This window comes from Cervus elaphus, chromosome 12 (assembly GCF_910594005.1).
Source record: "Cervus elaphus chromosome 12, mCerEla1.1, whole genome shotgun sequence".
NCBI lineage: Eukaryota > Metazoa > Chordata > Mammalia > Artiodactyla > Cervidae > Cervus > Cervus elaphus.
Window position 1 is genome coordinate 22,817,235 of NC_057826.1, and position 27,240 is coordinate 22,844,474.

General features: G+C 45.7%; 1 protein-coding gene, 1 long non-coding RNA gene and 1 other non-coding gene across 3 annotated transcripts in view; 2 read left to right on the top strand and 1 right to left on the bottom strand.

The window, feature by feature from the left end:
• Positions 1-27,240, top strand: part of ZFYVE26 (zinc finger FYVE-type containing 26) — a 64,993-nt gene that overhangs the window by 27,367 nt on the left and 10,386 nt on the right. The window contains exons 19-35 of the mRNA XM_043919379.1: positions 336-554; positions 1,170-1,272; positions 2,104-2,849; positions 4,907-5,103; positions 6,664-6,768; positions 8,512-8,634; positions 9,022-9,198; positions 10,498-10,744; positions 11,478-11,576; positions 13,968-14,131; positions 15,175-15,311; positions 17,194-17,225; positions 18,015-18,151; positions 19,191-19,411; positions 22,866-23,013; positions 23,238-23,447; positions 24,249-24,467. Coding sequence (XP_043775314.1) covers positions 336-554; positions 1,170-1,272; positions 2,104-2,849; positions 4,907-5,103; positions 6,664-6,768; positions 8,512-8,634; positions 9,022-9,198; positions 10,498-10,744; positions 11,478-11,576; positions 13,968-14,131; positions 15,175-15,311; positions 17,194-17,225; positions 18,015-18,151; positions 19,191-19,411; positions 22,866-23,013; positions 23,238-23,447; positions 24,249-24,467 — 3,284 coding nt within the window. The remainder of the gene's footprint in view (positions 1-335; positions 555-1,169; positions 1,273-2,103; positions 2,850-4,906; positions 5,104-6,663; positions 6,769-8,511; positions 8,635-9,021; positions 9,199-10,497; positions 10,745-11,477; positions 11,577-13,967; positions 14,132-15,174; positions 15,312-17,193; positions 17,226-18,014; positions 18,152-19,190; positions 19,412-22,865; positions 23,014-23,237; positions 23,448-24,248; positions 24,468-27,240) is intronic.
• Positions 18,299-21,895, bottom strand: LOC122704551. Its single transcript, XR_006343884.1, has 3 exons — positions 21,784-21,895; positions 20,432-20,516; positions 18,299-18,423 (listed from the first exon to the last, which is right to left on the bottom strand). It is a non-coding gene; the product is annotated as an uncharacterized LOC122704551 (long non-coding RNA).
• Positions 24,632-24,704, top strand: TRNAE-UUC. Its single transcript has one exon. It is a non-coding gene; the product is annotated as a tRNA-Glu (tRNA).

The following is a 27,240-nucleotide window of genomic DNA, read 5'->3' on the forward strand; positions in this document are numbered from 1 at the left end:
CTCCAGCAGATCTTCCCAACCCAGAAATTGAGCCTGTGTCTCCTGCATTGCAGGCAGATTCTTTACTAACTGAGCTATCAGGGAAGCCCTTGGGATTGTGAAGCTGCCTCATAAGTGTAATACCAAGCTGTAGGATGCCCCATGCAGTATATATTTGTATTTCTATTTTACAAACTTAGGATTTTATAGCTGCCTAGTAAGTATAATACCCAAATATAGGATGCCCCATGCAGAACTGAGCAGAGGTTCAGTTCCCATATTGTGTTGGAAATTGACCCAAAGCCGGATGCACAGACTCAAGACTGCATGCCTTCTCCTTCCATAACTCTCCCCAGAGCCCAGGAGTACCCCACTCTCCTCCCTGGTGGAGCAGGTGGCCCAGAAAGCTCCGGAGGCCGAGGCCCACCCTGTGTATATCCAGGCTCAGCTCCTCCAGAAGAACCTGGGCAAACAGACGGCAGCAGGCGGCAAGCAGACTGACTACATGGGCACCTTCTTCAAGTACTGCAGCACCCTGGCTGCCGTTTTCCTTCGGAGCCTGAGCTCTGAGCCTGGTGAGTAGCAGGAAAAAGGAAATATAGTCAGGACCGGCCTGCAAGTATCTAGGGCGAGGAAGAAGAAGGCATACGATGAAGTGGTTCTAGGTGCAGCAGTAGCCAAGGACACTGGATTTATGAGGTCCTCTCTTACACACCTCTGCACTTTAGTCACCTTTATCTCCCCAATGCCTCGTACAGTAGTACAACATATGAGAGTATTCAGTATGTTTTGACGGTATTAATGACTCAAAAATACTGTCAGATCTTCGATCTACTGTGGATATGAGAACTGAGAAGAGGAATTGAGTCTCTGTTTAAAATGCCAGACGCTTACTCGAGTCCACAGAGCAAGTGTTACCTGCACTTCAGTCACATGGAAGGGAGCAGAAATTGCTGTTTGTGGCTAGACCTGTTCACTGAAGTGTGTCTGTTGTTGGAAGTCTCTAGGACAGTGGTAAGGCATAGATAAACCTGTGGCCAGCATCATGTCAAGAATACCTTTTACCTAGAAAAATACCAATGAAAGGACTTTCCGTGTAGTTTTGACACTATTTTTGTTGTTGATTCTGGAAGATAGGGCTCTGAATGTTGCAGTCAGTGGTGCAAAAATCATTTTCTTTACTTTTGCAGATCATGTGGAGGTCAAGGTAGGAAACCCCTTTGTTCTCCTGCAACAAAGCTCTTCCCAACTGGTGTCACACCTCCTGCTTGAGCGACAAGTACCCCCAGACAGGTAGGAGCCACCCCGTGAGAGTCAGGCATGGGCCTTCCTAATAGTTTCATCAAGGAAACCAAGGGCTCAGTGGGGCTGTGTTTGAGTTCAGTACAGGAAGGGGGGGATTTCTTCAACTTTTCCATTAGTTTGCAGTTACTCTTATGCAGGCTTCATTAAAATTCAATGTGCCTTGTTTCTTCCTATCCACATCTAAATAAAGGGGTTAAAATCAGATTAAAAATAAATAAATAAAATTAAGGGGGGACTCTACTTAAGAGTAGGCTAAAACCCAAAACATTGATAACATAATTAGTTGGCTAGGCTGTGGGAAAACAAGCGTTCTCATAGATTACTAGCGGGATATAAATCTGGGTACAGTCCCTGTGGGAAAGCAGTTTGTCCTTGTCCATTAAAATGACGATCCGCATTTTTGGCAGTCCACATTGGGAAATTTATCCCAAAGCTTTATTATGCGTATGAAAAATGCTATATGTGCTAAGTCATTTTACCACAACTTTGTGTGTCGTAGCCATTGTCCACTAACAGACTAGTTAAATTCAGGTTCCCCCACATAATGGAATGCTGCGTAGCTATTAAAAAAATAAATAAATAAGGGGCCTCTCTGTAGACGGATATGGACAGATCTACCAGATGTGTTATTAAGTAAAAAAGCAAGGGGCAGGGCATTGGGTCTAATAGACTGTCTTTTGAGTTAAAAGGAGGAGGGGAATAGGGGGAAACAGAGAGTCTGCATTTACTTCTGTTTGTTTAAACATAAAGAAATTTGGAGATTGAGTGATGGTGCCCAGGCACTCAGGCCTTGCATGCCCTCTGCTTCTCTCCCTCCAGGCTGGCAGCCCTCCTGGCCCGAGAGGGTCTGAGCCTGAGCGTGCCGCAGGTCATTGTCAACTGCTGCTGCGAGCCCCTCACCCTCTGCTCCTCCAGGCAGAGCCAGCAGACGTCAGCCCTTCTGACCCGCCTGGGCACGCTGGCCCAGCTGCACACCTCCCACTGCCTGGGTGACCTCCCACTTTCCACACTGAGCTCCCCGAAGCCAACTGAGAACCCCATACTGGAGAGGAAGCCCCCTTCCTCCCCGAGGGATTCACCACCCCCAGCCCTCACCTCCTCCGCCTTGGCCTTTCTGAAGTCCCGCTCAAAGCTGCTGGCTACCGTGGCCTGTCTGGGGGCTTCCCGGGGGTCAAAGGTCACCAAGCCCAGCTTGTCATGGAAGGAGCTTCGTGGCCGCAGGGAAGTGCCCCTGACAGCCGAGCAGGTAGCCCGGGAGTGTGAGCGCCTCTTGGAACAGTTTCCTCTGCTGGAGGCCTCCCTCCTGGCTGCCTGGGAACCCCTCCGAGGGTCCTCCGAGCAGGGGCAGAGTCTGGCCGCGAGTCTCTGTGGCCAGGCCAGTCTCTCTACCGTCCTCCTGGGCCTCCATTCTCCCACTGCTCTGGACGTGCTCACCGAGGCCTTCGAGGAAGCCCTGGTGGCTAGAGATTGGCGCCGGGCCCTTCAGCTCACTAATGTGTACGGACAAGATGGGGACAACTTGAGCGGCATACAGGATGCGGTCTTGTGCTGTGCGGCGGCTTGTGGTGAGCAGAAAGCTGTGTCTTCCTCCTCCAGCAATGGTAATAACATTGAGAGTTCACCAAGTGGATCATCGCGTCTGATCCTCACAGGAACTCTCGAGAAAGGTGCCACCATGGTCTGATGATACTGAGAGGCGAGCCAGGCCCAGAGCGTGGGAAACTGCCCAGGATAGTCAGTGGTGGAGCAGAGCTTAGAACCTAAGCCCATCAAACTTTAGGACAGGCACTCATAACCAGTATTCTCAACCCTGCATATCAGAATCGTTGACAAATGTTATAGACTACAAATATCTGAGCCCCATTTCCAAAAGCCCATGATAAGGTTCAGGAAAGTGTTTGCTTTAAAAGAGCAGTCAGGAAAGTTTTTCTGTAAAGGGCTTTGTAGGCTCTACAGGCTTGGTGGCAACCACTTGGATCTGTCATTACGGCATTAAATCAGCCATAGACCATAAACAAGTGAGCGTGGCTGTCTTCTAAGAAATCTTTATAAAAACAGACCCTCAGGGGCTTCCCTGGTGGTAAAGAACTCACCTGCCAATGCAGGAGGCACTGGTTCAATCCCTAATCCAGGAAGATCCCACCTGCTGGTGGAGCCCAACAGAGCCCACAACTATTAAGGTGGTCAACTGTGCTCTAGAGCCCACCACAAGGAGAAGCCTGCACACCGCAGCTAGAAAGTTGCCCCTGCTCAGTACAACTAGAGAAGGCACAGGCAGGGACAGAGACCCAGTGCACTCAAGAGCAAATAATTATTTAAAACACACACACACGCCTGTTAGTCAACTCCTTCTATAAAAGCTAGTACACACACACACACACACAGGGGCCTGTTAGTCAACTCCTACTATAAAAGCTAGTACACACACACACACACACACACACACACGCCTGTTAGTCAACTCCTACTCTAAAAGCTCCCCAGGCACACACACACACACACACACACACACACACACACACGCCTGTTAGTCAACTCCTACTATAAAAGCTAGTACACACACACACACACACACAGGGGCCTGTTAGTCAACTCCTACTATAAAAGCTAGTACACACACACACACACACGGGCGTGTTAGTCAACTCCTACTATAAAAGCTAGTACACACACACACACAGGCCTGTTAGTCAACTCCTACTATAAAAGCTAGTACACACACACACACACACACACACACAGGGGCCTGTTAGGCAACTCCTACTATAAAAGCTAGTACACACACACAGACACACGCACACATGCACGCACGCCTGTTAGTCAATTCCTACTCTAAAAACTCCCCCAGGTACACACACACACAGACACACACACGCACGCATGCACGCCTGTTAGTCAACTCCTACTCTAAAAGCTCCCCAGGAGACTGACGTGTACCCAGAGGTGAGACTGGTGACTTTCAGCCCTCCACCAGGGGGAGCAAGAGCCGGGCTGGCTGCGGGTAGGGACCTTGGCTTCTCTATGGAAAGGAGAAAATCCTTCCTTGAGAAGGTGGAGAAATCCACTGACCGGCTCTGAGGTCTTAATGGCTTGGATGGAGTCTGTGTTTCAGCTCTGTGATGTGGGAGTGTGAGAGAGAGAGCTGCTAAGTAAAAACAACTGTTAAAAAAAACAGCCTAGTTTGCTTGCAGTAACTTTCAAGTCGTAATGTAGGATACAGCATGGAAATTACAGGGAAAACCGAAAGTTCTGCTGACAAGTTGAGTCTGAAACGGTGCTGTGTATGCAGCTTGCCAAACCATGGAGCACCTCATCTGTTCTTCTGTCTTCTCTCTTTTCATTCTTTCTCCCTTTATTCCTTCCTTTCTCCTCTCTTCTTTTTTTCTCCTCTGTCTTCAGAAAGTCCCATGACTTTGATTTCACCTTCATAACAAGAAAAAAGATACAGCATCTGTCTTCATCATAGAATTGCTCCAAGTATAAAAACTAATTCAGGTCAGATGTATCTTCAGGATCCTCCCAACTCCTGTTTTGTGAAATTGAACACAGCCCTTCTCTTAAGAAGTAACCTGGACTCTTGAACTCCCGTGCCAGGCTTGCTGAACATCTTTTTGTCTTATAGACAAAGAAGGTTGGCAGTACCTGTTTGCTGTGAAGGATGCATGTCTGAGAAGTCGGCTAACACTGCAGTTTGTGGACCGGTGGCCCCTGGAGTGGTGCTTGGAGATCCTGGCCTACTGCCTTTCAGACACAGCTGTCCAAGATGGGCTGGAGTATGAGCTACGGAGAAAGCTCGCGGAGCTGCAGGTGTATCAGAAGGTATAGGACCTGGCATCAAGAGAAAGGAATCTGATTTCGGTATTGACCATTTGGTGATGTCCATGTATAGAGTCGTCTCTTGCGTTGTTGGAAAAGGGTGTTTACTAAGACGACTGTGTTCTCTTGGCAAAGCTCTGTTAGCCTTTGTCCAGGTTCATTTTGTACTCCAAAGCCAAACTTGCCAGTTCCTCCAGGTATCTCTTGCCTTCCTACTTTTGCATTCCAATCCACTATGATGAAAAGGACACCTTTTTTGGTGTTAGTTGTAGAAGGTCTTATAGGTCTTCATAGAGCCAGTCAACTTCAGCTTCTTCAGTATTAGCAGTTGGGGCTTAGACTTGGATTACTATGATATTGAATGGTTTGCCTTGGAAATGAACCGAGATCATTCTGTCATTTTTGAAACTGCACCCAAGTACTGCATTTCAGATTTTTTTGTTGACTATGAAGGCTACTCCTTTTCTTATAAGAAATTGTTGCCCACAGTAGTAGACATAATGGTCATCTGAATTAAATTCACACATTCCCATCCATTTTAGTTGGCTGATTCCTAAGATGTCAGTGTTCACTCATGCCATCTCCTGCTTGATCATGTTCAATTTACCTTGCTTCAGGACCTAACATTTCAGGTTCCTGTGCAGTATTGCTGTATACAACATTGGACTTTACTTTCATCACCAGACACATTCACAATTGAGTGTCATTTCTACTTTCGCCCAGCTACTTCATTCTTTCTGAATCTATTAGTAATTGCCCTCCACTCTTCTCTTGTAGCATATTGTATACCTTCTGATCTTGGAGACTCATCTTCTAGTGTCATATCTTTTTGCCTTTTCATGCTGTTCATGGGGTTCTCAAGGCAAAAATTTCCCCAAGGTTTGCCATTTCCTCCTTCAGTGGATCATGTTTTATGAGAACTCTTCACTATAACAGTAGCCATTTTGAAAGGGATAAGTAAAAGTGAAAATTTCACTTTCAGTTCAACCTTTCAAGTGAAAGGTTCTTGTTATGTATGTGTTATATTCAAGATCAAGAGGCTTAGGGATATAGATTTATGTGGTACAGCTACATAGCAAGTATACATATGCTAATCTTCCTAAGTGTACTGGTAACCAGAGTCCAGAGCCCAACTAGGGAAAGTGAAAATGGCAAGTAAAAAAGATTTTCTTTCCACTCTTCCTCAGCAGTTTTCATGCTGAGCTAAAATGTTGCATGAAGGGTGATCCCACAGAGCATTCAAGCCAGAAGAATAACCTGGATAGAGTTTTTAGGTAAAGGAGCAAGGAACAAGTGACCCCAGAAGACTGAACAAACTGCAAAGGACAGAAGCCTCTGAGAACAGTTGTGGCCTCCCCACTCAGCCTTGGCTCCCTGGTTATACTTGCCAGATCGATTCACTCATCTTTGCAAACACTCTGCCCCATTAGTTCTTATTCCCTCTCTCTCCTGGCAAGTTTGGTACAGAGACCTGGGGATGGCCCATCCCTGGATACTCCAATGACTTGTTCCTGGACAGAGAAACTACAGTGTGGTTTGATAGCTTTTCTTGTCTTTCCTTAGATTCTAGGTTTGCAGTCTACCCCCATGTGGTGTGACTGGCAGGCCCTGAGAAACTGTTGCGCTGAGGACCCATCGACTGTCATGAACCTGATTCTGGAAGCCAAGGTACCATTTTCCTGGGTACTATTCTCCTTCCTCCTCTTTCTAGATTTACCCCTCCTTAACCAGTTAGGTAGACTCCTTTCCATATGTCAAGGTTCACATTTTTTTCTATAATTACCTAACACTCTTTTTTCTCTTTTTTATGCATGTGAAACTTACCAACATTCAGAGAAGTGTAAGGACTAAGACAGTTAATGCTTTTGAACTATCACCCTTGTTTTCATACAGGAGATTTCCTGCACTGTTCACAGTGGGTACAGAATACATACCCAGCGTGGAACTGCTGCATCATGAGGCATAAGCATCCTCACCTTTACTAAGATGTTACCACATTGTTCTGGCCCAGTTATTCTCCTACTCACAGTCCCTGTTGCTCCATCTTCTTGGCAATTTTGGCGTCGTTTAGCTTTTTACTTTTTGCCAATAAGGTGGTATGATACCATCATTGTTTTAATTTATGTTGCCATGACTACTAATGACTTTAACTACTTTTCCATGTGATTGTTGGACACTGAGTGCTGAGTAAATTTTTTTTTACCCTTTGAGAAGCTGATATATATCATAGGTCAAAATATAGATGTATTTATTCAGGTGCTGACTCATCCAGGAAACCTTTATTGACCACTGTGCTAGATAGTGGTGAAACAAAGGTCATTAAGCTTAGCCTTTGCCTTTGCCTTTGTGCAACTCATTATTTTGGGAAGGGGTGGGCGGGGCAAGGGTGAGGGGAAATGTGAGCCATATCCCTAGGTGATTGTGATATTCCAAGTGACAGAAGCAAGCCCAGACTGTGGTGATGGCACAGGCAGGGCATCTAATGTAGCCTGAGAGACAAGGGAACATCCTGAAGAAGGTGGCCCCAGGCAGAGTTGTGGGGAGAGCCTTAGATGCCACCATAGAATACTCGGATGTAGCTCTGAGAATTCCACTCTCTGAAACTTTAATCCAGAGTTCCCAAATTGGAGGTGGGGATGCGGGGAGTAACAAGGGTTGATATCCATGGAATCCAATAGCAGCATGTTTATTTGACCTGTGCAGTAGTAGTCTGTAGAATTTTTAGCTTTTCATATTGATTTCATTGCCAGCATTGGAAAATAGGGAGATTTTTCAATTAAAAAAAAATGTTTTTGTAATTTTTTTTTCTGGCCATGCCACAAAGCATGTGAGAGATATCTTAGTTCCCTGACTAGGAATTGAACCCATGTCCCCTGCAGTGAAAGTGTGGAGTCTTAACCACTGGACCACCAAGGAAGCCCTAAAAAATTTTTTTGAAAATTTTTAAACTCTGGCAGCAGTGGGCCTGCACAGTCATATGGCAACAGTCAGAGCTGAGTAGGCTCTGTCTCCTTTGACAATCCTCTCAGCCTTCCCCACTTTCTCAGTATCTTCCCAGCACTGACCAAGTGTTAGTGGCTGTATGTCATCTGTTTCTTTTTTATAGGAGAGCTAAGAGGAAAAGGACATGTTTAGCTGCCTACTTGCACCATTTTCAGAACTTACCTTGCCAATTCTGGTCCTTTATGATCCCACTTTAATCCCCCAATGAAGTTCCCATCAACACTTCCCAAACTGTCCTGGGGCTTTAGCAGATTCGGGACTGCTGAGAAAAACCAGGCAAGAGTTGAATGAGTGACAAGGCCAGGATTTTTTTTTTTTTTTAACATTAAGCATTTATTAAGCACTTACTTAAGTGCACTGAAAGGCCAGGATTTTAAAGGGGTTGAAGGCATGTGTGTTTCCTTCCAGGAATATGAGTTATGTGAGGAGTGGGGCTGCCTCTACCCTATTCCAAGAGAACATTTAATCAACCTACATCAAAAGCATCTCCTCCACCTTCTAGAAAGAGGAGATCATGAAAAGGCTCTGCAGGTAAGCTTCCAACTCTTCCCAGTTTTCTCTGGGGAGGGATGCGAAGGTTGGTCGAATCGGATGGCTCTGTTCCTACTGGATCCCATTCAGAGCACTCACAGTCTCAGATCTGCTCCTGCATTAGCTGGTTATAGTCACCCTCCCTGTAAGTGCCAACTCTACATTAGGTGCCAGGTGGGCAGCTGGGCCCAAGATCCTGCTGATCTCTGGTCCTGTCAAAGTCATCATTTATGAAGCTAAGGGGTGCTGGGGAAAAAAAAATGAGTGCAGAGAAAGGGTTAATCCAAAGTGAATAAATCGAAAGGTTCTGTTCTCAAACAAAACAAGGCTGGACTAAGAGTTCTTCTATAAGCCTCACCTTTCTCCTCTACCTTCCTCCTGCAACAGCTTCTACAAAGAATTCCTGACCCCACCATGTGCCTTGAGGTCACAGAGCAGTCCCTCGACCAGCACCCTAGCTTGGCCACTTCTCATTTCTTGGCCAACTACCTCACAACCTACTTCTATGGAGAACTGACCGCTGACCGACACCGTGAAATCCAGGCACTGTACATGGGATCCAAGGTCAGGAGGAGAAGGGGCTGTCAGGAAAGCATGGTGGTCCAGCTCCCACTTCAGAAATTGCTCTTCCAGGCATCTGCCTTCCTTGATCTGTGCTATACAAAATCTTGACCCCAATAGTCCACCATATCCCTTAGAACTTAGCGTTGCCTACTGCTCTGCCTCCAAAGTGAATTTTACGGTCCTCCTAAGTTCTCTGTATGCTTTGCCTGACATCTGCTATATCAAGGCTTCTAAATTCTGACCATGAATTAGAATCACCTGGACTTTCTAAAATTAGCAGTAGTTGACCTCCACCCTGGAGTATTTACAACTGAACTTTTTGGGACAGGGCCTGCCTGTTTTCCAGAAGGATTCTGATGTGAGGATTTAAAACTGCTGCTTTAAATCCTTAAAACTACTCTGTGCTAAAGCAAAGGGGTCAGTTGTCTATGCAGTGGGATAATAAGTCCTTACCCTTGATGTGTAACCTAGGTAGAAGAAATTATAAGCTAATTTCAGTAGAGTAGTGTTTAGGAAAAGATAAGGCCTTCTAACTCTGTGATAATGATTGTGATTGGCAGTCATACTGTCCCCTGAGTATAGAATGAATAGAACCAGTGCTGGTAGAGCCATGAACATGATTACCAACCTACTTGCTAAGAGTTCAACCACGTAAAATGATCCTAGAGAGGATACACCTGTTTTTCTCTTTTTGGATGAACTGTGCCAGAGTGGAATCTTTGAAGACGGGCAATGATCAGAGCCAGTGAACATATTTCAAGCCCAGTGATAAGAACCCCTAGGAAGAATTTAGAGTCATCATTCACCTGTAGGACCCTGCAGGTACCAGGTTTAGTCCACCTTATATTGCTTATTCTAGCAAAGCCTCAAAAGGACAGAATGGTGACTTTAAGGATCAGGCAGAGGTCAATCATGCCTGGTTAGTCTAGGCTGGGGGTTAGGAGACCAGCACCTGTGAGCCAAATCCAGTCCTCTGCCTGCTTTTATAAATCATGTTTTGTTGAAACACAAGCATGTACACTCATTTACCAGTTGAGTAGTTGCCACAAAGACCTTATGGCCTATAAAGTCTGAAATATTTACTATCTGAACCTTTCCAGAGAAAGTTCCCCTCATCTTGATTGCCACTGGAGGATTTAGCTCAGAGTCCAGCCTTACTTCCTTTCTAAAAGACTCCCAGCCAGCTGGCCAAGAGGCCATTGGTCCCAGATACCCTTCCCACTTCCCAGTGAGAATCTTGACTTTCTTCTGAAATTCATATCTTGTTTCCTTCACACTGGGGCTCTACCCCACTCCCAGGTACTGCTGACCCTGCCCGAGCAGCACCGGGCCAGCTACTCCCACCTGTCCTCTAACCCCCTGCTCATGCTGGAGCAGCTGCTCATGAACATGAAAGTGGATTGGGCCACTGTGGCCGTGCAGACTCTGCGCCAGCTGCTGGCCGGCCAGGAGATTGGCTTCACCGTGGACCAGGTGGACTCGCTGCTTTCCAGATATGCAGGAAAAGCCCTGGATTTCCCGTACCCTCTGCGGGAGAAACGCTCAGGTAACGGCCTGCATGCTCAGTGGGGGTTCTACATGGAGAAGAAAATAACTGTGCTCCATCCTTAGTTTTCATTTCTCCTCTTTTATGATTTTGAGTTGATAGAGAATGAGAGGATACACTTCAGGAGAGAGAGCTCTTTTGTATAGGAGAGATCTCAGTCTTGGAGGAAGTGGCAGGCTAACCTGAATGAAATGTTGGTAGATAACTGCCATGTGCATAATAACATAAAGATTCGGAAAACAAGGCATGCTGAGAGTGGTCTGTCTAGCCTTGGTGCAATGGGCTCTTAAGTGCCATCATTTTGATTTGAGGACTATTCCCAGGGTCACATCAGATGTCACTAGTATGTGAGCTGATTCAGTCTTTAATAGAATGAAGAAAATGAAATAAATGAGGGCTAATGTTCCCAGCCAGCTTTTTTTTTTTTCTTACTCCCTACCCTCCAGGACCATCACTTAAGTATCTTCTGCTTCCCCCTGGACATCTTTAGATTTATTTTGTAAAATCCTAGTGTCTATACATCACTTATCTCACATGCCTAACTTAGTTTGTTTATTGAGGCATTTGAAAAGCATGCTTATGACTGTCTTAGAAGTCCTTCTGTCATTCTCTGCATGCCTGGTAGAATCATGGGATGACAGCGAAATCAACAGGGCTTTGAACTAAATTCCTAGCAAAACAAGTGAGGTTTGTTTATGGTAGAATGATCTGTCAACATTTTCCTTCCCTGCAGACTCTGTGACTCACCTCCAGGAGATTGTCAGTCAGGCTTCAGACCTCGAGACCTTGTCTAGGTCACCGTCAGCCGAGTTCTCTTCTGCTGCTGCTCCTGGTAAGAATGAGTCTGAGAGTTATCCATTTTTTCAGTTCAATCTTGCCTTACTCTGTTTTTTTTTCATTTCCAGTCACAACATTCTTATTGGTTTTGTTGATTTGTTCCAACTTTGTATATCCCAGAAAACTCAACATATGAACGATTCTTATCATTTGCAATAGTATATCTTTGAAGATTCCACAATGAATTAGCAGATACTGAACCATTGCTCCTAGGGAAAATATGCTTGTATGTGTGTGTATGCTTGTATGTATACATATGTATATATATATACATATATACATATACACACATTTCACATACATTATAATCTCAACTGAATACAGTTCATCCCAGTAGATTCTATTTTCTTTATTGTACAAAAGAAAAAAAGAGGCTCAGAGTGTTAAAGTGACTTGCCTGAAGCCACCCCATCCACGAGTGCATATTGAGCATTTGGGATTCAAACCCTGTCCAACCATCCCCAGAAGTGAGCTTCTTGTACTTCCTGCCTCACTGTCCCATACTGGCTCCATTCTCTGGTCTGCTCTGTATGAAAGCTGAAATAAGAAAGCAAAACATGACCTTATTCAACCGTAGATGAGGACCTGCATAATAACAAGCCTGCAACTCAAATTATTCACCACTCTATAGGTGTCTGCAAAAGCAATGCAAATACCGATTTTGAAGTTAAAAGCAAATTTTAACAAGCAGGCAACTTCACAAATATGGAATCTGCTAATAAGGAGGATCAACCTACTTAGTCATCGTGTTCATTCTGACCCTGTCCTACAGGTAGTTATTTATTTATTGCAGCCACACAGGGTGCAAGGTCCTTGAAGTCTCCTGCCATTTCTCGGTCACCCCTTTTCACCACTGCTCCACTCCAATCTCCTGACTTTTGCCCAATGGCCTGCACTCAGAAGAGGCTCAGCAAGTGTTTGTTTTGCCAACAGTCAGGAGAACAGGCTCCTGGGGAGAGGTCAACAATCCCTCTCCTTCTGGGTGCTGCTAAGAGTCACTGTGTATTCAGTTCTTTTTCTGTGACCTGCCGACATCATTCTGCTAGGTACCGTACCATCCATCTCCTTAGATACCATAAAGCAAAGTAGCATTTTGTGGCCCAACTTTGAGAAGGAGCCATGCTTCAGGATAATCAGCAGACCTGACAGAAGGGCTCAGGTATACAAGGATATGAGCAACTTTTCTGCATAAGGCAGCCTGAGCAGCTTTGGTTTACTTAATTTTTTCTTTATTTTTTATTACAGAAAATTTCCAGTACACAAAAGTAGAAAGAATAGTGTAATGAAGTGTCATGTACCTATTACTCAGTTGCAATATTTATCATCTGAGTATGACCATTCTTGTTTCATCTGTACCCCTGTCCCTCTACTGGATTATTCTGAAACAGATCCTAGATATCATACCATTTTGCTCATAAATAAAACAGTGTCTATCTCGGGAGTTCCCTGGTGGTCTAATGGTTAGGGTTCAGGGCTTTCATAGCTGTGACTTGGGTTCAGTCCCTGGTCAGTGAACTGAGATCCTAGAAGCTGCATGGCATGGCCCAAAAAAAAGCCCCCAAAAACCAGTGTATACCTCTAAAAGGTAAGGAAATTTATAAAACAAAACCATAACATCATTCTCATAGCGAGAACCAAATTAATGATTCCTTATTATTATAAATTATCCAGTCAATATTCAGATTTCCCCAGTAATCTCATGAGGAATTTTTTTAGAATTGGTATTTCTAGAATCAGGATGTAAATAATGTCCACACATGGCATTTGACTAAACTCTCTCTTAATAAGAATCTCTCTTAATCAGTAGGTTTCTATACCCTCTTTTTCCCTCTACCTCTTTTTTATTTGTGAAGGAAACTGGTTCACTTGTCTCGTAGAGCTTCCCACACTCTGGATTTTGTTGACTGTCACCCTGTGGTAATCTAGGTCTCCGTTCCCTTTGTTTCCAGTACCCTGTACATGGATCTGGAAGCCTGATTTAATTCAGGCTCAATGTTTTTTGGCCAGTATATTTGATAAGCGGTCCTGTGCCTTCCATCAGGAAATGCACAATGTTCTTTTTTTCTTTAAATCACCAAGTTCAGAAACATGGCATATTTATTTATTAGGCTAGGCCAGGTCTTAGTTGTGGCATGTGGAATCCAGTTCCCTGACCAAGAACTGAACCGAGGCCCCCTGCATTGGGAGCCAAGAGTCTTAGCCACTGGACCACCAGGAAAGTCCCACACAGTGCTTTTTTGGCAGTCAGCCATTGATAATCATTAATTGGATCTGTGATATCAGGAGGCTTTGTAAAATGGTACAGTTCTAATTCTCTCATCCCTTCGTCATTTATCAGCTGGACTGTTGATCACCTTTTACTCTGACTTCTGGCTCTGACCCCCAGGTGTCCCCATTGTACATTCCCCAAGTCTGAGGGAGAGGAGCTTCCCCCAGAATCAGCTGCCACTGGAGTTTGTGCCCCCGGCTACACCCCCTGCCAGGCACCAGTGGGTCCCAGACGAGAGTGAGAGTGTCTGTATGGTCTGCTGCAGGGAGCGCTTCACCATGGTAAGTCTCATCCATCTCTAGCTTCACCTGCAGGAGAAATGAAAGTTCTCCTTCATGAGCCTGAGTTTATAGTCACCTCCTGTCCCCAAGAGGAGAGGGTATGTTCAGAAGGTCTAAGGCACTGGATTTATCTTTTACCTGACCAGGATGCATTTTCTGAGTTCAGATAGAGGGTAGACGCCGCACCCTCCCCTCCCTTGAGTAGCCTTAAATTCTAAATCTCTGCCTTTCTTATGGAATAAATGGAAAGAGGCAGAGGTGTTGCAGAAGCAGTGACCAAGCATCAGAACATCTCGTTTCCAGCTCTCGTGTCTTTTGCAATAAGACGGGTGACCTGGTAGTGGTTTTATGTGCTGGAGCCAGAGGACTTCACTTCTCATCCCAGCCCTACCTCTTACTTGCAATGTGACTATTAGTCTTTTCATCTCAGATGCTCACTTGTAAACTGGGGATGATGTATTACTTGGTTCATAAACACTAACTATAGTAACACATGTTACCACACTGAGCACATTACCTAACTGGCATAATAGCTCAGCATGTGGGAGAATGATGATGGTGTAATTTCTTTGTGTTTGTTTCCTCCTCTTCTATAAAAAAAAGGTGTAATATGTCTATCAACCTCTTATGATGAAATAAGGCAGTATTTGTAAAATACTTGAAAAAAGGACACTTTTTCATCATCATCAATACCTTGTAGAACTGTGTTCCTCATTGGCTGGAAAAGTCACTTCTTCCCCACTACTTTTTATTCTGTCTTCACATGTTTCCTCCACAGACAGGTAGGGCTTGTCAGGAGCTCTTGCAAAACTGTCCATGACTCAGGCATCTTTGCCCATCAAATGAGAGAGATCTTTAAATGTCAGCTTTGTGAAGGCAAGGATTAGTGTGTTCCTTCTCAACAGAAGCCCAAGCACCTGATAGTCTTAGCAAATCACAGGTGGCTCATTCCAAGGGTAAATGGATTGACAGGTTGCTCACAGGTCCGGCCATCTCACTTTCTCTTCCCTACTCCCCTTTCTCTTTCCAATGACCCTCCTCAGTTCAACAGGCGTCATCACTGTCGCCGCTGTGGCCGGCTGGTATGCAGCTCCTGCTCCACCAAGAAAATGGTAGTGGAAGGCTGCCGAGAGAACCCTACCCGCGTGTGTGACCAGTGCTATAGCTACTTCAACAAAGAGTGAGTGCCCTGCAGCGGGGCCACTGCTGCTATTGACCAGCACCCCCTCCCCGGGGTCCTGACAAACCTACGAGTCTCATGAGGGAGCACATCTCAAATCTGAGCAGTTACAGAAAGTTTTCTTTTCACATTCACACTGAAATGCCTTCAAGCCTGTGGTGTAATGGTTGACCTTGGTCAGAGAGACATCTGAGAGAGGAAGTAGGGGTACGTAGAAGCAGAGAGCAAGCTCGTCCATGATGCTCTGAGATCAGGGCACTGGGTTCTTTGGCCTGTCCCCTAACGGAGGCCGTTGATCTTTGTTTGCCAGCACCCTCACCTCTTCCAGCCACTCTTGCTTCAGTCGGTCTCAGCTGGACTCAGAACAACACGCTCACCTACTGAATGTTGGGGCCTCGCTTACATCAGCTCTCATTGACCTAATCATTCTGGCTTGTTATCCACGACTCAGAGAGCCCCCACACTTTCCTACACACAGTTCACCTGGGGACAGATCTCAGAAACTGCTCATGCCACTGGTGAAACAGATCAAGTGTTTTTTGCCGGCTCAGTGTTGCTCAGTTTTTTCCACTACTTCTAGCAGCAAAAGAGGGTGAAACTAAGTGCATGTGGGAATATGAGCCAAAGCAGCTATCCAAAAGCCAAATTACTTTGACTTCTTTGTGTTTTATGAACAGACTTAAATCGATCTCAAACTCATGTTTGTGTTTCTTTTAACGTGAACTTTTTTATCATTGTTTATCATGGTGATTACTGACCTGATAGAAAGGAGGATGTGCCTTGCTTATACCACAGTTTCTGTGACCCTGGCATACCACTGCCTCCCTCCTGGTGGGGGACAGGGAAATTACCTGTTTATTTTTCTGCTGAGATTTGAAATGAGCAGTCAGTAAGGATTCTTTCACTCAGCAATCACTTTTCCCTTGAGGAGCCCCTATTTAGTGGGAAGACAGCCAAAACACAGACCACAGAGCCCTTTGATAGTACAGTATGGAGACACACCCAGCTTAGCTCAGTGATCAGGATTTCCTAGGGGTGTGGCACTTGGCCTAAGCCTCCCTAGAGGATGAAAAGAAGTCAAAACAGCACCCAAAAGTGGGAGTAACACCTGCAAAGTTAGGGACAGGAGAAAATGCAGGTCCTTTGAAAAGTGTAAATAGGTAGGTCATGAGCTAAGGCTCTGGACTCAGGGGCAGCTGAGATGGGAGGACCTAGGGAATGGCACAATGGCTTGGAGCTTGCTCTTTGGCAGCATGGGCTGGGATTGGTTGACCAGAAGGCTCCTTTGGTGATAGACTTGGGCTCTGGCCTGTGACATTGAGCTTTAGTGGTTAGTGGCACCAACTGAATGAACTTAATCAAAGCCTGTGGCAGTGTGGATAGGACTTTTATGGGTTGAGCAGAGGTCATGGGTGGTAGGAGATGGTCTCCAGAGACACCCAGGCCATGAGGAGCTTTGTCTGCTAACCTGCAAATGTGGAATATTTGTACCCCAAGGAGCTATTAAAGAATTTTAAGCAGAAGCATAACATAATGCATTTTTTGAAAGCTTGCCATAGCTACAAAGTAGAGAATAGATTGGCAGAATCAAGGAGACCAGTTGGGAAGCTACTGCAGAGGCAATAGCATTGAGTGATGAGGACTGTCTCTGAGACAGGGATGAGGAGAGAGATGAGGATATTTAAAGAGGTATTCAGGAGATGGCATGGACAAGAAATGATAAGTGGTTGGCTATGACAGGTGAGAGAGAGAGAAGAGTTTTGGATGATTCCCTGATAATCTCAGTGGGGTAACAGTAAATGTCAGTGCTGTATACCAAGCTCAAGGAGGAGGAGGAATTCAGTTTTCACAGGCATTTCACCTTTTCTTTCTCTGTTTCCAGTATACCAGAGGAGAATCCAGGACAACCAGAAGGTAAGGCTGACTCACATGCCCTGTGACTTTCTTTTTTTTTTTTTTGACTGCGCTGCCAGGTTTGCAAGATCTTAGTTTCCCAACCAGAGGTTGAACCTGAGCCCTTGGAGGTGAAAGCGCAGAGTCCTAACCCCTGGACCGCCAGGAAGCTCCCTCCTTGTGACTTTTCCTTTCTGTGCTCAAGTGAGCCATTCCTTCAGCATATCTGCTGCAACTGACACCCTCAGTGGCAACTCAGTCCAATAGGCTGACCAAAGAAAATTCTTGGCATTTCTATCAGGCTGTTTCCCTTAAGGTTTGTTGTCATATTAATTTATCACACTGGCCCATTAGCTTCCAGCATCGAGAACGCCATTAGCCAAAGAATTGGGTCCTTAACTTTTAGTAGCTTATTTCTCTTGTTTCCCCCTAGATTCCCCTTGACCACCATCCTGCCTCCCAACGCCCCCTCCCTCCCCTTAGTAATCACTATTGGTAGTTTGGGCAGGTTGGTCTTTAGAGCAGCCAGTGGCTCAGCCCTCCATTTAGGAGGCATGTACTTTTCAGGGCTTCTCACATGAAGCAACAGGGTTGTATGGCAGATATGGCAACACTCATCCCGGGTCTGTGCCTGGGGAAGAAAGCTTGAGGTACCCAAGGTGGTCTCCTGAAGGAAATACAAGGGACCAAAAGGAAAGAAATAGCCCTAAGATAGCAAGCAGGGATCTGCCAACGGCTGACGCCACTCACTGGCTGGGCTAACTGGGCTGCTGCCAATGAATGACACACAGATGACGTTTGTCTTCTCAGCCCCAGACAGCTCCAAGAGTGAAAGCCCTCCGTATTCAGCTGTGGTGAGAGTCCCCAAAGCAGCAGAGGTGGAATGGATTTTGGATCTGAATGAGGAGGAAAATGAGCTGGTGCGGAGTGAATTTTACTATGAGCAGGTAATAACGATAAAATAGATAGTCATTTGAGTTTCTTTATGATTTGTAGTCTGGAGAAGGAAATAGCAGCCCACTCCAGTATTCTTGCCTGGAGAATCCCCATGGACAGAGGAGACTGGCGGGCTGCAGTCCACGGGGTCGCCAAGAGTCAGACACGACTGATCAGCTGAAAACACACACACACACACATGATGTGTAGTACATAGCAGGAAATGCAGAGTTGGACAAACACAGGCTGGTCTTCACTTGCTCACAGTGTAATCACATGGGACCTAAGGCAAGGAAACCATTAAAAGCACAAAATGAGGAACAGCTTGAGAAATACACAAGAGGAAATCAGGAAAGCCTTCATGCCATTTAAGATGAGCTTTGGAAGTGTGGTAGGAGTTTGACAAGCAGAAGTTTGGGTGTCATGAGGGGAGTGAGGATAGGGGAAAGACAACAAATTCCAAACTAGAACATCCAAGCAAAGACACAGTGTCCAAAATAGTTGGGGAGTTGGGAGTGATTTAATTTGAAGGAAACATGGGGTATTAATAGAGGCAAGGTTGAAATGGGCTATTTATGTGTAGGACCTTACACTCTGCAGTGAGATATATGTATTTGGTAGATGTCAGGGGCCATGGAGTGTGCTTTAGGAATATTAATTTAGCAGCATTGTGTCCAGTGGCTTGAAGCAGAGACCTCTCCAGGTAGCTAAACAAGCAAGGCAACTGTTGTCCAAACCAACATTAAAGAGCAGCTGAACTCCTAGGAAACTGGAAAAGAAGGGCCCCTCCGGACGTTTCCAAGAAGTAGGTAACACATGGACACAGCTGCCTTCTCCCCAGTCAGGTGACAAAACCTAGCAGCCAGAGTATGACTTAGAACTTCTGAAACGGGTTTAGTTCCACTTCTGCTCTGTGGGAGTTTGGCTTCTTCCTCCTGAGTTTTTCAAGCTTCCTGGAATGGGTAGAATTCCTGCCTCCCCAGCTACATCTGCAGCCTGGTCTGGCCCCTGAACTCACGGTGTGCGTCTCTCCTCTTCCACTCGGGCCAGGCCCCCAGCGCCTCCCTGTGCATTGCCATCCTGAATCTGCACGAGGACAGCGTGGCCTGCGGCCACCAGCTGATCGAGCACTGCTGCAGGCTGTCCCAGGGGCTCACCAACCCCGAGGTGGATGCCGGGCTGCTCACGGACATCATGAAGCAGCTGCTCTTCAGCGCCAAGATGATGTTCGTCAAGGCAGGCCAGAGCCAGGACCTGGCCCTTTGTGACAGGTAAGTGGAAGTGAGTCCCTGTCCTTTTACCTGGTGGTCATGAGACGCAAGTTCGATCCCTGGGTCGAACTTCCCCTGGAGAAGGAAGTGGCAACCCATTCCAGCCTGGGAAATCCCATGGACAGAGGAGCCTGGCAGGCTATATAGTCCATGGGATCGCCAAAGAGTCGGACCCAACTTAGCAACTAAACAATAACATGTTTATCCAGCTTCTTTTTCTGATCCCACTGTGAGTTTTCACCTCCCCATCTTCTGACAAGATGTGCTGAACTGTTTTGGCAGCCCGTCTGACGTTGGCAAATGCCATCACCAGACCCCAAGCCGTCCTTGTCACCCTCCCATGACAGTTCTTCCCTTTCCCTGAGGGGTCCTCAAGGAAGGTTCTCTAGCTATACCCAGTCTGAAAGACTGGCTAATTTGTAGTTAAAATTAATTTAGGGGAACACCTTTAGTCTCTGTGGAACTTTCTGACTTTTAAAGAAAATGTGTCCTGGGACCTCCCTGGCTGTACAGTGGTTAAGACTCCGATCTTCCACCGCAGAGGGTGCAGGTTCGATTCCTGGTTGGAGAACTAAGATCCTGCATGCTGCTCAGTGCAACCAAAATTTTTTAAAAAAAGACAAAAAAAAAAAGACACAGAAAATGTATCCTTAGCCTTAACCAAAAGTCTACCTAGCCTTGACCAAATTGAGACCATGGCCTCAGGGAGTTGTGGATGACAGATCTTTGAATCATACTGTGGACTGGTCTGTCCCTGCATCCCAGGGAGACACGTGAGTCATAAAATAGAAGTCTCTATAGAAAAGGGAGGATTCTGCCCCAGGCCCCAGCACAACCTGCTCTGCCTCCGTTAACCTGACAGTGAAAACTCCCAATTCCCAGCTTACCCACCCAAATGTGTGACTCATGTTGTGTGTTCCCAGCACTCTGTCCTACCCAGATTTCAGAGAAGAGAGCATAATTTTCTTTGATGTATCAGTGCTTTAGGCACTTGCCCAGAGTACCGGCCTGCACACTCACCAGATCACAGAGAGTGCAGTGACGCTCAGATTCACCACTTCCTAGAGCTCTGTAACTTTAGATGACTCTGGGCCTCAGTTTCCTCCTGTGGAAAATGGGGATGATAATGATATTTATTCCCTATGGCTGTTATAAGGATAAAGTGTGAGTACTATATCCATATAAAGGGCTAAGAACTGAGCTTGTGTACTCCAAAAATGTTAGTTTTATTATTAACAAAGACCTGAAGGTTGAGAAAGGCAGAAAGAAGTGGGACAGGAAGTGGAAGGAAATATATAGGAGTTAATTTTACTCCTTGATCAAGAGACAAAGGTTTCTATATCATTTTTCAAGTTGACAAAAAAAGAGGACTATAATATGTTAAATACAGTTTTTTAAATAACCATGTGAAGAACCAAAACTATACCAATTTATCAGAAATGGGGGAGAAGAGAAGGAAAGAACAGAAACCATTCCATATAGCAAAAGGTAGAGTTAATGTTAAAAATCTTGAGATGTCTGAATATTTCTCAAATATCAGAAATGTAAATGAAATACAATCTTATTAAGAGAAAAAAGATAGATTGTGGGGAGGCAGAACAAATTTAATAATAAGTCCTAAACTTCCTTCAAAATCCAGTACAGATGGAGGCAATATCCACTTTGGGCTAAGTAAGCAGAAATTCAGGAGGTCATTGCTTCAGCAGGATTCTCAACCACCCCCAGGTGCCATGTGCTTCTGGACATGTAACAGCAGTGGTTTCAAATGACACATTCTTTCTGCCCAACCCTGGAGTCCTCACATTAGCTGCACTTGTGCCCAGTTGCTGACAACAGTAGATTCATCTCTCGTGTATTGAGAACTCCTGGTTTGCAGAGTATTTTTCCACTGTTTTAAATACCTTCTTCCGGTACACAAATTGTTGTCATTCAGTTGCTAAGCTATGTCCAACTTTTTGCAACCCCATGGACTGCAGCACACCAGACTCCTTCACTATCTCCCGGAGTTTGTTCAGACTCCTGTCCATTGAGTCGATGATGCCATCCAACCATCTTATCTTCTGTCACCCCCTTCTCCTCCTGCCCTCAGTCTTTCCCAGCACCAGGGTCTTTTCCAATGAGTCGGCTCTTCGAATCAGGTGGCCAAAGTGTCGGGGCTTCAGCCTCAGTCTTTCCAATGACTATTGATTTCCTTTAGGATTGACTGGTTTGATCTCCTTGCAGTCCAAGGGATGCTCAAGAGTCTGTAGACAAATAATGTTTAAAAACAAAAAAGCTCAAACCACCTATTACACATCCAATACATGATGATACCAAGCTTTCTTTTATACACTATACCATCCCCTGCCGTACCCCCACTAGTTGAGACTCACTCATGTGCTGAATCCCTTTCCAGGGAAATCAGTGGACAAGTCAGGATCCGTGGATGGGTTTTGATAGAATCTGATACAAGAGTCAAGAACCTTGAGTGTAGGCCTGTCTCAGGTAGGGCCACACAGAATGATCCCAGACAGCTTTCTGGAGTCTGTCTTTAAAAGGTTTTTGCGGTCACCAAATATCAGGAGTAAGATCAGAGGCAGCAGTCCTGGTGACAGTATCCACCCTTGACCCAGGTAGAGGATGTCAAGTCCAGGGCACTAGAATCCAAGTGAAGGGCCAGGAGGCCCCTGCCCAGCAGCACTCCAGAGGACGGTAGTGCTGTGACCTCCATACTGACTGGAGATGCAGACCGTGATACAATCTGTATGCGCTCTCCCAGATAGGCTTCCAGAGAACCGAAAAGCAACAGGTAGCCTGTGAGCTGCTAACATTCAATGTAGAGGCCTTGCCTCAAATAAACCTGAGTGTCCCAGAACGTCCCTACTCCACGTATTGATAGCTAACATTTAATGAGTTCCTGAAAGCTTCCCTGGAGGGCCTCCCTGGTGGCTCAGATGGTAAAGTATCTGCCTGCAGTGCAGGAAACCTGGGTTCGATCCCTGGGTTGGGAAGATCCCCTGGAGAAGGAAATGGCAACCCACTACAGTATTCTTGCCTGGAGAATTCCATAGACAGAGAAACCTGGCAGGCTACAGTCCATGGGGTCACAAAGAGTTGGACACGGCTGATCGACTAACTACATCTACCACAATCCACTGCAAAGCTGCAGATACCATCCTAAGCTCTTTTCCTTCAGTTATTTCATTTTATCCTTAAAACTCCCTGTTATTATATCCATTTCACAGATGAGTACATTGAGGCAGAGAAAGGTTAACTAACTTGCCCAAGATCATAGAGCCACCAAGTGATAGAGTTGAGAATCAGAAAGTCTGACTCCAGAGCCTATTCGCCCATGTACCTCCCAATTCTCGTGATCCCATTTCACATTAAAAATAAAACAGGAAACCTTTAAGCAGCACCTGTTCCTGGGAGGACCCTGGGGAGCCTCACTGCCATGCCCTTTTCCTCCTGGTAGCTACATCAGCAAGGTCGATGTGCTGAATATTTTAGTTGCTGCCGCCTATCGCCACGTGCCATCTCTGGATCAGATCTTGCAACCGGCTGCGGTAACCAGGCTCAGGAACCAGCTCTTGGAAGCTGAGTACTACCAACTGGGTGTTGAGGTGAGGCACAGAGCTGATGTCTGCCCCAACAAATTACTTCCTCCACTTTTCCTTGGCCACGGAGAGTGTCTAGGGCATGACCAGTTTGCCAGTGTGGGAGTCATGGCGGGTGGGGTGGGGTGGGGTGAGGGAGATGATTGGCAACAAGGGGATAGAATCAATCTTTGGGACCCTCAGGCCTGGCTGCAAGTCCTTTTCCCTAAAAGGAGCAGTTTTTCCTCCAGGTCTCCACAAAGACTGGCCTTGATACCACCGGGGCATGGCACGCTTGGGGCATGGCCTGCCTCAAAGCTGGGAACCTCACTGCCGCACGGGAGAAGTTCAGCCGATGCCTAAAGCCCCCTCTCGACCTCAATCAGCTGAGTCATGGCTCAAGGCTGGTACAGGAGGTGGTCGAGTACTTGGAGTCCACAGCGAGGCCACTCCTATCTGTGGTAAGAGTGCAGCAGGCAGAGGCTGGGCTCAGGGGGGCAGCGAGGCCCCAGAGCAGTGACAGCCTGGGGAGAAGATCTGCTTCTGTCCCACTGACAGTGCAGCCCTGGCCCAGAGCTGTCCAGTTTGGATTTCCTTCTTTCCAGTATATGTGGTTGCTTTTCCAAGAAAGTTACCTAGTCCTGTCCTACTCTTCGTGACCCATGGACCTGCTGCATGCCAGGCTTCCCTGTCCCTCACCATCTATGTGATTAGATAAGTCATAAAGAGTCAAATATCCAACAACAAAAAAATAAAAAAGAATTATTTTAAAGACATGAAAATCACATATCCCATATCCAGACTTAAGCTGTATTTAGATTTTGGTGACTTTTCTTTGTTGTGTTTTTGAATTAAATTGCTGCTATACAGTATATAGGGTTCTACAGGTGGTGCTAGTGGTATAAGAACCTGCCTGCCAATGCAGGAGATGCGGGTTCTATCCCTGGGTCAGGAAGATCCCCTGGAGGAGGGCACGGCAAGCCACTCCAGTTTTCTTGCCTGCAGAATCCCCATGAACAGAGGAGTCTGGTGGGCTACAGTCCACAGGGTCGCAAAGAGTCAGATATGACCAAAGTGACTTAGCATGGCATGGCATACGGTTTAATGTATAGTATTTTATATCCTGCCTGTTTTGTACCCTTCAAACTATACGAGAGAGCATTTTTCCGTATTGTTAAGCGTTTTTTGAAAGCAGTGTGTCCAGAGGCTGCTGAGAACTCTCTGGGTCCCTTGGTCCCTCTCACTCTGTCCTCTCTTGGCAGCAAGATGATGATTTCTTGGCCACCTTGAAAGAGCTGGAAGCAACCCTCCGGACGCAGAGCCTCTCTCTGGAGGTGATTCCTGAAGGGAAGATCCTGAACAACACCTACTACCAAGAATGCCTCTTCTACCTGCATAACTACAGCACCCACCTGGCCATCATCAGCTTCTATGTGAGGCACAGCTGCCTGCGGGAAGCCCTGCTGCACCTGCTCCACAAGGTGGGACCCACAGACACGCTCTCACACGGCTGTACCTGCCTCGCCCACCTGGCTTGGCCTACCCGGCTTTCGGGGGGGCGATAACCCCCCTTAACCTTACCCCAGGGTTCAGCTGTAGGATCATCTTGGGCAGAGTCAAGTCCAGATGGCAAATTCTACGGATTTCCCTGGTGGTCCAGTGGTTGGGACTCTGCACTTTCACTGCTGAGGACCTAGGTTCAATCCCTGGTCAAGGAACTAGGATCCTGAGAGTTGTGTGGCATGACCAAAAAAAAAGAAAAAACCACAAATGGCAAATTCTCTCTACACAAATCATGTTTTGATGAGCAGGCAAAAGTCTTAACCTGGATCTCAGATTGCCCTTCTCACTGGCAATGACAAATTTCATCCCTTCTCCCAGAACATACAGCAGAACTAAATAATAGCTGAGAATGTGGGCTCTGGAATGAGATGCTTGGTATGAGTGGTGTGACCTTGGGCAAATTGCTTAACTTCTGTTTCCACACCCTTCCCACCTGCTCTGGAGTGTGTCCTGCTGGTGACCCAGCTGCGAGTCTGCTCAGAGATGTCTCCACAAAGACCAGGAAGCACCCATGGCGCAGATCCTCAGTTTGGGCCCCCAGGCATCTCACAGGAGGAGAATATGCTCTCCTTTCTTCCTGTGATGTCCTCTGCTCTCCTCTCATAGGAGGCAAAGGCACCCTTGAAGTGTGTTATTTCCTTGGAGCCATTGTTAAGCCAAGTCAACACTCCATTTCACCATGACTCTTTGGCCTTCTCTTTTTTTATCTGAAGGCCCCATGAAGTTTTTCTGAGGAAAAACTGGTTCATACCAAATTTCATATAAAAAGAAAGAAACTTGAGTTTTACTTTAATTTTAGTCTGCTGCCCTCATCCAAAATGGTAGCCAGTGAAAGTTTACAAATAGACATACCTTCTCGGATGTCTCCAAGTGAGTCAGCAGTACAGAGTCCTGGTAACCCCACCCCTACAGAATGTTGGAGACACAGGTTTGATCTCTGGGTCAGGAAGATCCCCTGGAGGAGGAAATGGCAACCCACTCCTGTATTCTTGCCTGAAAAATCCCATGGACAGAGGAGCCTGGCAGTTTACAGTCCATGGGATCACAGAGTCGGACATGAATGAGCACATACACACACAGGACAGCCAAAGGGAAATGTTTTCACTACTGCCTTAGCTACTGTGTCTTAACCAGTTGTCAAGAATATTGTAAAAGTTATATTATTTGGTCTTCAATTGCTAATTGTTTCTGTTTACTCAGTTTCCAGGTGAGTTTTGAGATAAAGCTGCTTTACCTCACCCAGTTCTGTTTCTTCTGATGACCAGTCCAGAGAGTTAAGCTGCTTATTTGCTTATCTTGGTTAAAGCTGACAACAGCATTGCCCCTGCTTTACATTAGTCAGAGCTAGGAAAGAAGCCTTTCTGTCTCCTGTAATCACAACTACCCTTGAAGTGGACTATCTTACCTTCTCAAACAGGTGGAGAGCAACAGAAAAAAATAAATAGATAAACATTGTGAAAATTACAACTGAATGCCTAGAGCATGGAAGATGCTCATTCCCTGCCTTTCATCCCTTAGAGAGCTTTCTAAAACATAGTACATGTTATTTATGTTATTCATAATTCATGTGATTCCTCTCTCTAAAAGGCCTTTGGTGGATCCCCATGGCTGTAAGACGAAGTCCACTCTCTTTAGCATGAATGCAGAACACAATAGGATCAGGTCCCCTTATTTCTCCAATTTATTTTCACCACAAATCCTATCTATGGTCTGTATTCCAGACTTGCCAGATTGTTCAAATTTTCCTAATTGTTCCACACCCTTTCTTACCTCAGGAGTCTGCATTGCTGTTTCCCCTCCCTAGGATGCCCTGCCCCTCCTTGTTTTCTTGGAGAACTCCTGTTTGTCCTTCTAGACCCTCTCTGTTGAGCATTGACCTCTTCCTATATACCACCTTTGTGCCTAGAATCTAGGTTTCTTATAGCTTTTATCCCAGTGGATTGCAGCTATTTCTTTACAATTGTGTCTTCCCGTCTGGACCGAGAAGGCCCTTACTTACCTTACCTGCTATCTTCAGGCACCTGTCCTAGTGCCAGTTATGAATGAATGAGTGGATGAAATGAAAGTTCTTATGGGGTTGCTCTTCTGAGATATTCCACCTTTCCAGTGCAGCTGATCTCCCTACTTCTTAAAGTGTGTCCTACAACTTTTAGGTTAGGTTTGAGTTTTTAGGAAGAGCCAAAATTGGGAAAGAAGCCCCTCACCCACTGTGCATGTTCTAAAGCCCAGATCCTCTCCACTTCTAAACAGCTGTGTCCAGTGCTTCAAGGCCAGCATGGTTGTACTGCCGTGAGTTTATAGCTGTCCTTCCCTTCCCATCACTTACTCATAATCTAAAGTCTAAGGGCCAAATGATTTTCTTTTCTATGACTATGCAATGGGGGGATAAGATTCAGGGTCTCTAAACCACAGATGAACTTCAGAATTGAGTAGATTAGTGTGTGTGTACACTTTCCTGATGAGATCCATGATATTTATCATTTATTCATTCACCCAAAAAATAGTTATTGAATAGCCGAGGACTGTTCTAGACACCAGAAGTACAACAGTGAAGAAAAAAAAAGGCAAGCCAAAAAAAGCTACTTTTGTAAAACTTACATTATACTAGGGAGAGAGGCAATAAACAAGATAAAATATATAGTGTAGGTGACAAGTAATAAGAATAAAGTAGGGGAGAGGGAAGAGGCGAAT